Here is a 17639-nt window from a genome sequence, read left to right on the forward strand (position 1 = left end):
GAAATTCAGCCATTTTCTAATAGTTGTGGTATGATAGTATGATCTAAATTAGGTAGATGCCATTTTTATAAATTTAAAGTAAAAATTCTTACATCAAATATATTTTCCCAATTCAGCATCTGACTTTGTACATACCTTGGTTTTGCCAGATCCTGTAGGTCCTACCAACATAAGACCGTGTCTAACCACTGTAGTCTCAAACAACTGAATACACTTGTTGATAAATCCTGTAACAAATACAACAACATAGCACCATTAGTAATAGCTTCTAAACTCCATATAAAGATAATATAGTTTGCACAAAATGGTGAGTTTAAAATGATGGAGCTTTATACATTCATTATTGGAATATTATTACAGAAGTGTAAATATGGCAAAACTGTAAGTCTTCTTTTTCATTGCAACAAAAATTGATGTCAATACAAATGGTGTCCAGAAGATGCTATAGGAATGACGTTTTGAGATTTCATGAAAAATTAGAGAACAGTTATTATAGTTATATGGGGACGAAGTCCCCAAAAACAGTAGAAAAATCAATAAAAAAAAAAATCGGGAAAATTTTCCCAAAATTTTCATTGTACTTATGAACTCGAAATCGTTCAATATTTTTGATGTCATGTTTTGAATTCCCGCATCGGCGCAGAAATCTACAATGTACTTCCGTGTTCCGGTCTCGTTTGTATGAAACTTTGAGTAAAATATATGTTTATCAGTCTTGTATAAAATAGGAAGGAACGCAATATCAATTTCATTTTTAATAATTCCTCAATATGAAAAAACGTTATCTGATGATAGCGTTTCTTTGTTTACATTGCATATGACGTCATAACTTAAATAACGTCACAACTAAAATCCCTAACAACATAACCAAAATCAGAAACGTTACGGTATTTCCGTTTCTTTTTTTTAACAAATTTTTAAGTTACAAAAAATAATTCATACAGAATTCGTCCCCATCTACAGGTAATGCCTGCCTCATATTAAAACCAATACTGACCATCAACATCCTTAATCCCACTCTTGGTGCAATTCTTCCTCAGGGATGTTTCAAGGGATCCATAATCAATTGGTTCTTCTCTGAAATTAAGGAATGTAAAATTAGTCAACTCTTCTCTTCAAAGGTTATGTACCGAAAGTTTTCTTATTTTGTTCATGTAGATGAGATTTGTTTTCATTACTCAAAAGATGACAAAGTGTTCTAAATGTATATAGAAAAATATCTTACACTTTTACAGATTTGAATTGTCTTGTCTTGCTTCCTTTTTAAGGTGGTACCTAACACTACAGGGAGATAATTCTGTAAAATCAGCTAAACGTTTTAATTACATTGTGTCGTTAAGGGAATATTAAGCTTCTCAATGATCAAAACTAGTGTTTGTGAAATTGCAATATAACCAGTGTAATATTTCGGATAAATTGGTTGCTTAAAATTTTTTTAAATCTTCATATTTTTGTCAAAGGGTCAAAGTAAATATTTTGTCAAAACTTTATGAAAATTAAACTAGCCAAATAAATTTTAGTCAAGGTGTTGGGTACCACCTTAAAAAGAAAGATAACTTACTTGATGTTAGGGAACAAGTCAGACACAATACCACCAAAGAGTTTCAGATCTTCTACTAAGAATTTTGGCACATTGACATCTCTAATAGCTCTCAAACAGATCAATTCCTGTGAAAAAAGTGATGTTAAATAAATAATTATTCTGGTTTTATTACACATATTCACTGCTGTATGAAATTTGGGGCTTAAAAATATTATATAAGAGTTAACTTACAGGTTATCTCAATAAATTGATTGCTCTTAAAGGGAAAATTCACGATTTTTTACTTATGGTTTAAATATGTTCATTATGACATAATATATATATTCACAAAGTTTTATCGCTATATGTGCAGTAATAAAGGAGAAATTCAATAATTAATGAAAAAATATCAACTACTTCCTGTAGGTCGTGACGTTTTCTCCTGATTTTTGCATGCCGGGATTTAAAATACAATCATTAAAAGTCTTGGTTTTTAATCATATTTTAACGTAATCGTAAGCGCGCCGATGACTTATGCTTTATCTAATAACCATCCGATAATAAGAAGATAAAACGCACAGACGTTCGTTCAATTGTACTCATTCGTGAGATAAATTATCTATGTTAAACGTATATATTCGAATTATTTTTGTAGACAACACAAAAAGTTATAAATTTATTTTTAATAAATGCATTTTCGGACTGATAAGGTGAACAAATTAAAGTACAATAATCTGTAAAGACAATATGTTGGTGTACTATTATTGACCTTTTACTATCTCTGCTATGGCTAGGTTTATACGATGTGTGTATTCACGGTTCTGTGGCAATACACGTAGATGGCTTGTTGAAAGGTAAATTGTTATTTGCACTTCGGTATTTAACCACGCCTCTAGGGCACACCTTGCCAGGTGTGACTGTCTATTCGGATCAGTGGTAGCATTTAATACACACATTAAAAATACATATTCAAGTTGGTGACAAATGAAAATTGGTCGCCGTGGAATTATTTAATTATATTTGGTGCTATTATTTATTTGAATTCAAATAAGTTAATTTACTAAGAAATACACAATTTTCGGTTAAAGACGGGAAACTTAATTCATATGTCAGAATGAAATGATATACAAGTCTTGTCCTTGATTTATGTCTCATAAAAAAGGGGGACTTAGAAATTAGAAATAGCTTTACTAAATCATTTTTATTTGTCTTTATTAGGCGAAAAAATGTACGAGAACACTTACATTTATACTTTTGAAAGCCATGTATTAATTAATATATGAAACTATCTGAAGATAACTCTACCGAAGTGGAATATAATATGTACGAATAAAGAAAAAAATATTTTTATAATGGAATCGAAAAATTACGAATAGATATTCTTTTCAAGTGTGATAAACGTCAACCAAATTTATTCATAATGGGGAACGTCCTTATAAAAATCTGAGACAACTATAATAATCGTCGTCTCCCAACGTATATATATACTTAAATAACTATTTGATCAACGATGTTTAAAATTAAAAGACAACGAATTTAATGTTATCTTTCCCTATTTTTGAATGTTATTATAAGTCTGTTCAACTTGCAAGAATACCCCTAAAGCGGACAAATATCCGACAAGCAGTTTATTCTTTAAATTGCTGTCATTGAATATCAAGAAAGAAAATAAATCCCGAAATTGATACTCAATAGTTTTCCTAGAAAATATTCACATTCCTTGGGGATTATTAGTGTACGTCCAGTTGCATATATTTTACATGAATGTTGGAACAATTGTGATGATGACGAATTTCGTCCTTTATTCGAGAACAATTTAATTGATATATAAATCTGTGAGTTTACTATGTTCTTAACTTCGATGAACCAAAGCAAGTTATAAATTGACCTGTATTTAAATCAAAATGTTTCTTTTTTTTCTTCTTCTTCTTTTGGTATACAATAGTCTATCGAATTCGTTGATTACATACTGTTGGCATACATGGACTAGTCTATTTACAAAACTTTTACCACAATTTACACAAAATGTATGTTTCTTTCTTATGTTCAATGTATACATGTATACATATTTTAAATTGCGCTACTGACTATAGTTCCGTAACTTTCTACCAGGCGTAATTATACACGAATCGTCGACAAGTGCGCACATTTTTTTAGATCAATAATTCTGGTATGTTCCAATCTGTCCTAAACTATTGACAACGAGTATATATTACATTTTCCCAAATTAACCCTTGGAAAAATATGTAAATAGATTTGTATTTCTTCAATTATTTTTTTTTGTATTATTTTTTTTTTATAAACAATATTCTTTACACCAGAAATGTTATTTATAAACAAGCGTATGAGTTCAGTAATGACTAGTATATTATATCACTTTCGGACACGCAAGACAAAAATGTATATTATACATGCACCTGATAGTTCAAAATGGAAAGTTATAAGTAACGGTCGTGTACACTGATCAATACCTACAGAAGTGAAACGATGCATGAACTTGCAAGCCCGCCGGACAGGAAATCGATTGAATACCTGGACGTGTCACCTTACACCCCTTCCAATACCTTTGGGTGTAATACCTTTAGCCATGCTGGTGATCAGATAAGGGAAGATCCGAATTTATTTAAATAAAGTTTATTACTTGAAAGAATTATGAACGAATTAGATTTTCGAAAACAATTTCCACGGAACACTTATTTATCATTTTATGATTTGAACTTTGACTTTTTAACTAATTACAATATTATCAGTTTAAAAATAACAGACTATATGGTTATTTAAAAATATAAGACCATTTTCCGTATCAAGTTAGTCGGTCAGATAAACCAACCGTACGATTGACAAGATATCGACACGCAATTACGACTACATCGTTTACTGTAGTTTTGTTCCTTTGTGGTTTATTGACATATCGGGATTTTTCATCGGAGAAGATGACAAGATGGCGGAGAGTAGAGAACTGATACTCAAAATTTAAAATCGATGGTGATCTCTTATTTAGCGGAATAAAACTTTAATATCTATAAATTGGAGCATTTTTATACAGAATGGACATAATATCAATTTTTGATTTTTTTGCGAAGTTTCCCTTTAAAAACAAATTTGTTGAGTAGAAATACAGTAAATCTAAGGCTGAATCACATGACTTATGATGATTGGATTTCAAAAAGTAATCATTTTAAATAGTTTTGTGATACAATTTTAATTTATATGAACTGTTTTTTTTAGAACATCTGCAATATTTAAAATTGCATATGGTGGAAGTAAAAGTAAATCTGGTCATTCTTTGAACATATGGCTGAAGTCTGGTAATTTTTTCATTTCCATGTTATAAATATGTGAGAATCTGATCACTTTACCAACATTTTTATGCGTAATCAGAATACATTCGAACTTGACAATAATATCATAAATACCTCATTCATGTCTTGGTACTGTCTCTTCAAGTTACCAGCAGCAGATATTACAGATTTCACAGCTCTCATACCGAAATCATAATGATCCTTAAACACAAAACAAAAAGTTTTTACAATTGATAACATTGAAAATTATTTATTCATAAAGCTTCATAATACTTCATAACTTAGTTTTTAAAAGAATGTCTAAAAAAGGAAGATTGAATATTGAATAAGTATTGTATAGCTGTTTCATAATAAGCTTTAATTTGAGAATTAAACATGTACTGTGACAAATAATCCTTACCTGGGAACTAAGCTGTTCTGATGACAATTTGAAAGTGGTGACAATTTTCTTAGCCAGATGTTTTGCATCTGAGAAACCAAATGAGAATAAACTGATTTCAGCAATCAGAGCGTAATCTGGTACCATCATAGCCACTGGTCTAAACAAAGCCTGTAAAATACAAAATACATGCATCAATATATTCTTTAAACTGTCAAAATGATGAAAAATGCCATATGGCTGATAAAAAATATTTATTAGCACTCATTTTATGTTGTCTGTTGCCTATAACATGGCAAAAAAACCTCAAGGTGATATTTTATTTTCCTTGCTAAAACTTTGATAATAAATACTATTTGTGTCAAGCCTTCGACTTTAGTCGAAAAAGCGAGACTAAGTGATCCTACATTCCGGCGGCGGCGTCCACAAATATTCACTCTGTAGTTAAAGTTTTTGAAATTTTAATAACTTTCTTAAACTATACTGGATTTCTACCAAACTTGGACAGAAGCTTGTTCCTGATCATAAGATATTATTCAGAAGTAAATTTTGTAAAAAAAAAATCCACTTTTTCCGTATTTTACTTATAAATGGATTTAGTTTTTCTTCCAGTTAACATTACATACAGTCTGCAGTTAAAGTTTATAAAACATTTATTTGATTCATAAACTATCCTGGATTTTTAATAAACTTGGAAGCTTCTTTCAATCAAAAGACAGTATCGAGAGGGACATTTTTATTGATGTTTTTCCTCATTTTTGTTGAGTCTGCAATTAACAGCAAAAGTAGGCGAGACCCTTAACAAATTTCTATTTCAAGCGTTTTTAATCAAAATAAATGCTGCTTATCTTTTTTACTCAGTATAGATTGTAGACAAACAATTATTTCTAATAGAAGACCAAATTAATGCAAATTATCTCCCTTACTTTCAAATTGTCTGGCAGTTCTGTTCTTCCAGCATATCCAGGGTTCATGGTGATAAAAACAGCACACGATGCTTTCAATGACAGCTCTACACCCTCAAATATAAATCTGTCTACCTACAAATTATAACATTACATGTGTCAGATTTTTTCATATAAATTTAGGTGCCCAGTCCAAAATTCAGTAGACTGAGCTATATGAAAATGTTAATTTTTTCTCCTGACTGGCAGGGTAATGCATTTAAATGTACTCTAAATAATGCACAATTTAGTGTTAAGACATAATAGTATTCAGTACAAATCAAAAAGAAACTTTTTATAGATGTTTGTTCATTTAATTTTTACCCCTGTAAAAAGAGACTTTCAACATTAGATAGGTAAAAGATTTTTTCGTCTTCATTATTTAAACTGATTTTAACTGTAACATTAAATATTGAACAAGAATTAATTTAATGAAAATCAATTGATGGCAAGACAGAAAAATATTTAATAAACACCGAAACAGGAATACTTTTCTTAGAACCTTTCTTAGAACCTTTCTTAAGAACATTGAAGTATTCAAAGTGAATGGTTTAAAATTAACCAACAATTTATTCGAGGCAAAATTGAAAGTCATAGAAACAGTATCTTATGTTGATTCATAACAAAACAAAAAACAATTAACTCAACAAAGTGAAATAAAACATTTTTATAACAAAACAAAAATTCCTGCAAAAATTTGTCATTACAGAATCTAATGGACTATTTTATTGTTTGTGTCCCAAAAAGGAAAATAACATCACATCATTATCTGAAACTTTTTTTATAAGGACTCTTCTAACCAATCAAAAAGCTTTGCTGTACTTTAAACAAAATCAACTCAGAATGCTTTAGATTTTGAAATGACAAATTCATACACTACAATGGTTAAACAATTGTAACAAAATTTATAACACTGGACTTCAGGAGTTAACTTTTCTTTTCTTGTTGAAAAATTCCTATTTTTTTTGATTTTTTTTTTGCAGAAATTAGTAAAACCCAGCTTATCTTTTAAAAAAAAATTTCAGAGTTAAAATGCTTGTAAGTCATACACACTTCATTGTAACTTACGATCAATTCAATCATAATTTTTTTTTTGAAAATGGTCGCTTATCTTGCATCATTGTCAACACAAAGGTGTATATATCCATTAAAATTATCTTAAATAAAGTTTTATCTTTGAAACCTTGTTATGGGAACTATTTTGTATAAATAAATTATTAATACACAATACGTTTTTGTGCAATGCCGGTACATATAATTTTAATTGGGAATTTCTGTTTGCTATTTGGTCCAATCAGCTTGGGAGTTTCCCAGTTGCTGCAGCATGTGAAATCTCGTTTACTAATTGCTTTTCGAGATTATCCTAATTAACCAATCAAAATTAACACTGCATTTGAATTAGCCAATCAACGCTAAATTCTGAGGTCCAGTGTTAATGTATAATACCTTTTCGCACATAGCATGATGAATAACCATAATTTGCATGGCAACTACTGACAATACTTCAACGTTTATACGATTAAACTCATCAAAGCATGCCCAGGCTCCAGTGCTTATGTAATAAATATAATATTAAGTGCAGGAGGATTATAAGTACTAATGACTTCAAAGCTGTTAGAGCTGATTTAATCGTATATACTTCTACATTTATACGATTAAACTCATCAAAGCATGCCCAGGCTCCAGTGCTTATGTAATAAATATAATATTAAGTGCAGGAGGATTATAAGTACTAATGACTTCAAAGCTGTTAGAGCTGATTTAATCGTATATACTTCTACGTTTATACGATTAAACTCATCAAAGCATGCCCAGGCTCCAGTGCTTATGTAATAAATATAATATTAAGTGCAGGAGGATTATAAGTACTAATGACTTCAAAGCTGTTAGAGCTGATTTAATCGTATATACTTCTACGTTTATACGATTAAACTCATCAAAGCATGCCCAGGCTCCAGTGCTTATGTAATAAATATAATATTAAGTGCAGGAGGATTATAAATACTAATGACTTCAAAGCTGTTAGAGCTGATTTAATCGTATATACTTCTACGTTTATACGATTAAACTCATCAAAGCATGCCCAGGCTCCAGTGCTTATGTAATAAATATAATATTAAGTGCAGGAGGATTATAAGTACTAATGACGTCAAAGCTGTTAGAGCTGATTTCCTAATGCTTGTAAAGTAAAACTTTGATTGGCCTGCTTGCTTTGTTTGTATAAAGGTTTCCTCAATATTTGTTATTAAGATTGACATCTTCAAACAATATATATAGGCATTGTTAAACCTGTATATATATTATTTTCAAATTTGATTGGATGTTTTTACAATTACAATTGTACAATATACAAACAAAGCAAGCAAGCAAGCAAGCTAACCTAAGTCTTACCCTACATGCATTAGGAAATTAGCTGTAAAAAAAATCTGTAGATGGTGACATATCTAATTGAGTGTATGAAGAAGAGTTAAGGTTAAGAAATAGTATTTGTCTGTTTAGAGTTCCATGATGCTAAGATAAATAATTTGAATGGTCTGTTAACATGAATATCATAAATAAAATAATGGAAATATTCTTTGACAAACACTGTAAAAAAAAGGTCAGAATGGTCAGAAAAAAGTGCAAACTTGGAAATGCATGTGATTGCAAATCAAAATCTAATTTTATTTTCATTTTTATTGTGTTAAAATTTCTATATAATTATTATACATTTTATGGTTAACACTAAACAGACATTTTTCATGGTGTTAGAAAGCTACTATTTTCTATTTAAGGAACGAGGTGTGCCATGAAGGTGATTTACAGGGGACACTAAAAGCAATAGCAATTCACACAAAAAGTCCTTCCTACCCTTTGTGCCTGGGCTTTCTGTATAGTTGTAATCTGTTGAGCCACAACAGATAATACTTCAATGTCTATACGATTGAACTCATCAAAACAAGCCCATGCTCCAGCACTGAAATAAGTCAGTTTATGGTTAGAGCAAGGGAGATAACTCTTATAATCAGTAATGCATAGAGTAAGGGAGATAACTATTATAATCAGTAATGTGTAGAGTAAGGGAGATGACTCTTATAATCAGTAACGTGTAGAGTAAGGGAGATAACTCTTATAATCAGTAATGCGTTTTTAAATAGGTAGAGTAACCAATGCTTCTTGAAACATTCATGTGAAACAGAATTGAAAAGCATATACATTCTTTTTCAATGGTTGACACACACATAGCATAACACATAACATCATATCAGTAATTTTTTTGTAAATAGGTAGAGTAACCAACGCTTCTTTAAACACTCACGTAAAACAGAATTGAAAAGCATACATATTTTTTTTAAATGGTCAACACAAACATAGCTTAACATAGCTTCATTTAAATCTGAATAAAATTAAGGTAGGGCAGATTGGTTGCAACCTACAAGATAACTTGTAAAAGTATGTGTTTATGGTGTAAATTTGAGACCAGTTCTAAGTTAATACCTCTAGAAAAAATTGTAATATTTTATGAACGTAACCGAAATTTATCCTAGTTAATCCTAAAGAGAATGTTGTAAAGTCAGGGGTCACCACACGAGACAAAGTGAGATATATTAAAGACTAAGGATTTCTGAATTCATTCTATAGAAACTTCAAGGCTAAGTTCATGCCCCTTTGAATTTCAGTAATTCAAATTTCCCAATGTCGCCTCATGAGTTATGACTTATTCTCAATTTGAATGCAATTTGACTCCAAAATTTGTCAGAATAAACATTTTACTCCGGCATCTATTCCTAGAAATAAACAAGTTTTACCTAGCTAATCCTTTGAAGAATTTACCCATAGCCATGTAATCCAGCTGGTCAGAGCAGTTAAATACAACACACTGATTGGCCATAGCTTTGGCAAGATCCTAAAAAGACAGAAAGATTTGTTTATACAGTTAGAATAAAATAAATATTAATCTTTGAATTAGTGTTTATGTATTTCTTTCATTTGTACTTATTTTCATTATTAAGAAAAGTATAAACAAGTGAAACTGCGAGCTACTGCTCACGGATGATACCCCCGTCGCAAGTGGATAATATTAGTAGTGTAAAAATATGGAAGTGTTCGGTAAACAGGAAGTTGTCGAGTGATAAATCTGAAAACGCATCACACGGTATAGCTGACTTATAAAAATCCTGAAACCAAATTTCAGAAATCCTTGTATTGTAGTTCCTGAGAAAAATGTGACAAAAATTTTTAACTTGGTTATCATGTGTAAAATCATACAAGTGTTCGGTTAACAGGAAGTTGTCGAGTGATGAATCTGAAAACGCATCACACGGTATAGCTGACTTATATAAATCCTGAAACCAAATTTCAGAAATCCTTGTATTGTAGTTCCTGAGAAAAATGTGACGAAAATTTTCAACTTGGCTATCATGTGTAAAATCAGACAAGTGTTCGGTAAACAGGAAGTTGTCAAGTGATGAATCTGAAAACGCATCACACGGTATGGCTGACATATATAAATGTTGATACCAAATTACAGAAAGGGTGGATGTGTAGTTCCTGAGAAAAATGTGACGAAAGTTTCATGGGACGAACTGACTGACGGACGGACTGATGGACGGACAGACAGAGGTAAAACAGTATACCCCCTTTTTTAAAGCGGGGGTATAAAAAATAATAAATGAATACAATAATTAAATAGAAACAGCAAATTTGATTCCATCAAAGGGAGACAAAAAATTACAACATGAATAAAAGTTATGTACCTTTGTTGTTTCTGTTTTTCCAGTTCCAGCTGGTCCTGCAGGAGCACCACCAAACTTCAGATGGAGAGCTCCAGTCAAAGTCAGATAACATCTACAATATCAAGTTTGTTTTAACTTTTTACTTGAGGGCAAAATAAAGCATATTTGTGTTTCCTGTACCCTACCTATCCTAATTTTTCTTAACACATTTTATGGACATTTTTTGGTAAAGCACAGTTAGCAAGTTCTGCATTTAGGTTTAGCATTGTCAAAGTCAGACCAATTCCCAATATAGTATACAAAAATATTTAAAAAATATTAAAATATATTTTCTTGTCAGGTCTTATTAGCTGTTTTTGATTTACATGGGTCTTCAATGCAGTGAGAAACTCACTCACTAAGAGGAGTCCTTCAGCTGGCTCCTAAACAAATATGTAAACTAGTACATATGGAAAATTGCATTGTTGATATTTACAGAAATAGAACCTATATCCTAATATCGGGGCCTTTTATAGTTGACTATGCGGTATGATCTTTGCTCATTGATGAAGGCTGTACGGTGACCTATAGTTGTTAATTTCTGTGTCATTTTGGTCTTTTGTGGATAGTTGTCTCATTGGCAATCATACCACATCTTCTTTTTTTATACTATATGAATCTGTATTGAACTGACCTGTCAGTAAGAGGAGTGATGACAAGACGTAATGTGTTACCCAGATATTCATAACCATAAGCAAATTCAGCATTGACAGCTTGTAACCACATGTTTTCGTCATGCCAATAATATCGAATTTGGCTGACCCATTCAAAGTCATTCTGATTGGCCACGCCTTCCTCTAACATCTTAATAATAACATCTCTAGCGTGCACTTCTACTACGATCAAAGCAGACATGGTCATACGTCCAATCCTAGATATATCAGTTCTCACTAAATTTCGTAAATCGTCTAATTGTGACAGAAGAACATCAAATAATTCCTTCAGATTTCCCTCGGCCAAGGCTTGAGACACTTCTTCTGTCCAGTACGTCTGGCAACCACAGATGACCACTTGTCCAGGCCAGTCCAGTACCCATTGAGTTCTGGCTTTCTAAAAATAGAAATTGAAAACTACAATGTTAGGTTTACAAAATTTGGTTATCTATTATATCTAGAAATATCTAGAAATCAATGATACGTAAAAAACCAATAATTGCTCATATTCAATAAACTGTTATCACAGAGATATGTCTGGCCTTTTTTGTAATTTTGATCATGCAAATGTTGAAATCAAAATAGCAATACTTCAACATCTTACACAAGTTATACAAATATTCAAAGTCAATGAACCATGACTGAGTTACATTGCTAAACAATATTCATGTAAATGAGATGTGCCAATGTTAATACAACTGTATACAAATACCATTGACTTATTATAGTTCCCAAACCTAAATAAAAACATTCACTTGCAAACTATGTAAAAGTTTCAAAGTCAATGAACCATAATGAAGAGGGGGTGGGGCTATATAATCTCCATGGAAACAATACTTGCGATGCCAATAAATTTGCATACCAAATATCATTGACTTAACATTAGCAGTTCATCTTGAACTTTCAAAGTCATTAGACTGTGACTGAGGGACGAGGCCGAATATTCTCCATGGAAATGAGATGTGCCAATGCTTATACAACTGAATGCCAATAACCATTGGCCTATCACTAATCATTCCCCTTGAACTGACCTAATCACAAACTAATACATGATACCTAAGAAAAATTTTCTAATTTTTTTACAGCCAATTCCAGTGAGTGTGTAAGGAAAAGTAATATCTTTGGTGAGCTTGCTTGCTAGCTGAACTGTGACGTTGGTATAAGGTCAGGTAAACTAACCTCCTTTAAGAATAGACTAGTCTGACAGATGACCAATCTATCTGTCTGTAGGACTAGAAGAAGGGTAATTTACCTTACCTAATACTGACTTCCCGGTTCAGCTAGCAAGCATGCTAACCAAAGATATTAAATTTACCTACACACTCATTGGAATCTGCTGAACAGCTAATATATATTCTGAATGGCTTATAGGAAACATGATAAATTTTGTCAAATTACTACAGTAAAAAGCAAAAAACAACATTTGTTTAACCTTGTCTCAGCTGTTTACACTGTTATTGCATTCTGATATCTGACATATATTGTAATTATAATATTACATGTATGTTTCATTATGATACGTTTATTTTGATTGGCTTACAGCAATTTCCTATCATTCTGAAATGTAAAATTTATAATGACTTTGGTCAACGCTTTTACACCACAATAAATTAACAAAAAGAAACATTCAATTCTTAAATGAAAATGTTTTCTAAAATAAAGATAATTATTCTTGCATTTTCTCAAAAATTACAATAATAAATGTAGCTTGCTGTTTGAAGTGAGCCAAGTCTCTGTGTTGGAGACCATACTTTGGACTATAAGTGCTTTTCTTTTACAAATTGTCACTTGGATGGAGACTTGTTTCGTTGGCACTCATAACACATCTTCTTACATCTATACAACAGTTTCTGAATACAGGGCTCACGCTACCAGGCGACTTGGGCGAAGAAGTCGCCTTCCCAACCGTCACTTCGCTTTCCCCGACCCCCAAAAGCGAAAACAAGTCGCCCTGTTCTTGACGATAGTCGCTTTCAGTCGCTTCCGTCATCGGACATTTTCAATTTTTACCAAGTTGATGAAACATCAATTTTTTATTGATAATTAAAGAAATTCAGACATAAACGATTCATTATCTTTAGAAAAGAGGTTGAAGCATTGTCTTCGTAGTGTGTAGCATGTTATTTGATGAAAATACAACTTTTTATCACTTCGTGCATTTCTACAAGTTCCGGTGCTTGTTACTCGAAAACGTACATCAACCTCAAATTCGGCGGCAACATAAGTTTGTTACTTCATTTAAACGTGATAAAAGTTGCCTCCAGTAAATTTTTAATCCATTTATTGCATTAAAAACGTCATGTTCCTTTCCAAATAACTTGTCAAACATTGTTTATTTTTGTAAATTTTCTTGCATTCGTCCGCCATTGACCGATTTCTAAACTCCGAATCTGAACCGGACAAGCTATGACCGAAATCCGTACTTTTACAATAATTACTACGGACGCACGGATGGAACAGCTGACAGAAGAATATTGATCCCAAAGGGAAAAATTACGCATTCCACACGCATTAAAAGACTTTTGGTAACATCTAATTGATTGGCGTATATAATTCCCTATATTTTTTATGGATTGTTTCAAACTATTGATTAAAGTTGCTTAACTCTGAGACTATTATACTAATATCAATATATTCTGGCCCAGCTTAATAACTTTTATATTTTTTTTTATGAGAAACACTGAATGTCATACACAAGATAATTTTTAATTAAATTGTAATTGATATATTATAATTTCTTTACATTTTTTAAAATAATTTTTTTTTTTTTAGTGCTAGATATTTAGTTGGTAGTTTCTCACTGAGACTACTATAACAGTAGTCTCAGTTTCTCACAAGAACCTTAGTAAAACTTAAACAACTTTTAATTTCAAATGTTACTTTAATTGTAATTTTTTTACTCAGATATGAATTGAACAATATAAAAAGAACATTATTTACATATGGCCCTTTATACTGTTGTAAAATCCAAACATTGTATTGCACCGCGCGAATGAGCACTTCTCTTTCAAATCTCACCACTTCTCCCTATCAGTTTCAAAAAGAGAAGTCACTTCTCCCTATAATTCTGAAGTAGTGTGAGCCCTGGAATAAACAAAATATTTCTAAACATAGAACTCACAACTTTATAATCTTCAAGAGCAGCTTTGATAATGAGTCTCATACTCTCCTTCATACAATTTTCAATTTCTAACATCCATTCTTCCACATTTCCAGTGGGGTACATTGTCCTAATAAAGTCTACTTCTTCTCCTTCTCCTGAGAACATCTTTGTTATCTTCAAATCATCCTCAAATTGCAACTGAAATAAAATCATAACTACAGCTGATCAATCAAACACTCTTTACCGTATTTGGTTGTGTATATTCCGCATATTTTTATCCAAAATATGTAGTTGATACAGAATTATACACAACTAAAGACAGTTTTTCGATTTTTTACAACAACAAAAAATCAACACAAATACAATTTTTAAGAGAAACAAGGGCTGTAACTCTACCTCAGTATAATAAAATTCCTCAAAACTAAATTCCAATATCAAAATCATTAGCAAAACTTGAAGATTTTTTTTCAATGAAGTCATGAATCATTAGAATGATCCAATGAAAAGATATGGGTTATCTCTGTAAATGACAAACACATATCTGTTGATATATGAAAATAACATTCAGTTATATAAATTGAGTAGGAATAGAGCATTTTTCTAATTATATAAGTAGGTGGGGAAAGGTCCAATGATCATCAAATAAAGTGTGTAAGTTTACATCTGAGAAAACACATTTATTAACTCCATGTGAAATGCATGTCTTAGTTCATTTTGTAGGGTGGTACATTTTCACGAGCAGACTAAAAGTATGAAAATAAAAATATTATAAACTTTTCTGATCTGACATAGTTTGTATACAATTTCTCAAGGACATTGTATTGAATATGCGGTATGGGCTTTGCTCATTGTTGAAGGCCATACAGTGACCTATAGTTGTCAATTTTTCTGTCATTATGGTCTCTTGTTGAGAGTAGTCTCATTGGCAATCATACCACATCTTCTTTTTTATATTGTAATTGATAAAGTACTAAAAAAAATTTTTACAAAATTACCAAACTCTGTGATAATTTCAAAAAGAGGAAGGTCTATAAAAGCTGACAATCAATTGTATCAACTTTATAAAGTTTATACAGGTGTTTTACTCACCTTAGCAATATTCTCAAAACATTTCTTGAGATGAGGCTGTACAGCTTTAGGATCTTTAGTCTGGGAGAGAATTTCCAACAATTCATCATCAGACAGGAAGTAGAATCTGGGGAAAGCATTTCTCTTTGTCTCCAGGTACTCACTCAGACCTTTCTGTACCTGTTCCAAAAGTTTGTTGCTTTCACGGAGATTGTCCAAGAGACGATTATCTGGACAAAGTGAAATGACCTGAAAAATAACAAATGATTAACTTCAACTGAAGAAGAATTTATCTGGACACAATAAAATAACCTACAATGATAACTAGTTGATTTTTGAATAAAAAGCTCAGTTTACAACCAGTGGCGGATCCAGAACTTTTCATAAGGGGGGCCCGCTGACTGACCTAAGGGGGCCTGCTCCAGTCATGCTTCAGTGATTTTCTATATAATCAACCAAATTTTTCCCACGAAAGGGGGGGGGGGGGGACAGGGTCCCCCAGGCCCCCCACCCCTGGATCCTCCTATGACATCTCAATCAACTCCTACTTCATTACTATAAGTTTTGAAGAGAAAGCAGTCCACTGCAATTGCATGTCACCAGTCTTCATTCATTTAGTAGAATCTTGCTTTTTCTTTTAGATGTTGTTTAAATCAGCAATTTTATATGACATTGAATATAATTCTTTTTACTACCCATGGCACCTGTCTTAGTTCATTTAGTAGAATGAGGATATTTTTTGCGAAAAAATTTGGCACTGATACTTTTTTTAAATGTATGAAGAATTTATCTAACTGCTTCCTAGATTATTTTGTCAAAAGGTCCATGCAAAATTTGTCACTCCAATATTTACCCGAGTATTTCCTTCAAGATTCACTTACCTGTGGGTTATCTCTAGCAGTTTTCATGATTTTTCTCCAGATTCTGTCCATGGTTTGGTACCTCTTACTCTCGACTGGAAGCTGTCTCTGAATGTCATCAGAGCTAAAAATAGGTTCCAAGTACAGCCACGATCTCTGACAAGCTAACCATTCATCTAATACATCCTGAAATCATAAATATAAAAAAATTACAAAAAAGGAAAAATTTGAAGTAATATAAAAACAATTTGCTGTAAGTTTTACCATAATAAACAACAAAATTAATTATTGGCTGTTTGATAATCACAGCATGTGTTATTTTTAGATTCATTTTTTTTTTTAAACCTAACTGAAAATCCTTCAATTTTTTAGGCTGTTATGATCAGGTGTCTGCTTTGATAATACCTAGAAGTTTACAATGGAAAACACAGCAAAAATGTTTAATAAAAAACACAAATATATAAAAAAAAAAATTAAAATGTTGTCTTTTTAAAAAAATCATTGTTTGTACAAACCTGTGTTGTTTTGAGCTTATTTTCCCAGTTGCTAATACGATCCTCAAAAGGCTTCTTGTATGGTGAGAATGACATACTCTGAGTCATGACAATATGATCGTCTAACAACTGTGATGTTTCTTCAGATGCCTTTAGGATGTATGTTCCTGTATTCTTATAGTCTTTAATCTCAAAATACACTGGTTCCCATTCCTTCTCCATCTTATCTAAGGCCTGTAAATATTAATGCAAGTTAAAAATTAAGTTTACCAATAGACAAAAAAATAATTTGTCAAAATAACTTTCATAGCACCCATATTATGACTTTTGGTATAATAAAACTAAAATAGAATATTTTAAGTTTTCAGAGAAGTATATGTAATGGTTATTGCATCGGACTACTAACACAAAGGTTCCTGGTTTGATTCCCGTTCCGGGATGAAAATTTCAAGGACTGGATTTTCGGCTCTCCCTTGACACCATTTGTGAGTATGGTCTTGAGGAAACGGTGATAGTCCGTTGGAAGGGGACAAAAATGGCTGACCATTGTTAAGAGAGAG

At 31.7% G+C, this 17639-nt stretch overlaps 1 protein-coding gene across 11 annotated transcripts in view; it reads right to left on the bottom strand.

The window, feature by feature from the left end:
- LOC139492172 (dynein axonemal heavy chain 1-like) overlaps positions 1-17639 on the bottom strand; it is a 112928-nt gene that overhangs the window by 66854 nt on the left and 28435 nt on the right. For 9 of the 11 annotated variants that reach the window (XM_071280335.1, XM_071280334.1, XM_071280333.1 and 6 more), the window contains exons 23-36: positions 17101-17313; positions 16607-16771; positions 15747-15974; positions 14676-14855; positions 11536-11951; positions 10884-10974; positions 9936-10033; positions 8998-9103; positions 6130-6243; positions 5225-5374; positions 4939-5025; positions 1562-1668; positions 998-1077; positions 136-227 (exon numbers count right to left, since the gene is read on the bottom strand). In XM_071280335.1, coding sequence (XP_071136436.1) covers positions 136-227; positions 998-1077; positions 1562-1668; positions 4939-5025; positions 5225-5374; positions 6130-6243; positions 8998-9103; positions 9936-10033; positions 10884-10974; positions 11536-11951; positions 14676-14855; positions 15747-15974; positions 16607-16771; positions 17101-17313 — 2127 coding nt within the window. Of the gene's footprint in view, positions 1-135; positions 228-997; positions 1078-1561; positions 1669-4938; positions 5026-5224; positions 5375-6129; positions 6244-7593; positions 7700-8997; positions 9104-9935; positions 10034-10883; positions 10975-11535; positions 11952-14675; positions 14856-15746; positions 15975-16606; positions 16772-17100; positions 17314-17639 lie in introns of all 11 variants that reach the window. The other 2 variants (XM_071280336.1, XM_071280326.1) reach the window with 1 other exon arrangement.

Source organism: Mytilus edulis, chromosome 10, assembly GCF_963676685.1.
Source record: "Mytilus edulis chromosome 10, xbMytEdul2.2, whole genome shotgun sequence".
NCBI classification, from domain to species: Eukaryota; Metazoa; Mollusca; class Bivalvia; order Mytilida; family Mytilidae; genus Mytilus; species Mytilus edulis.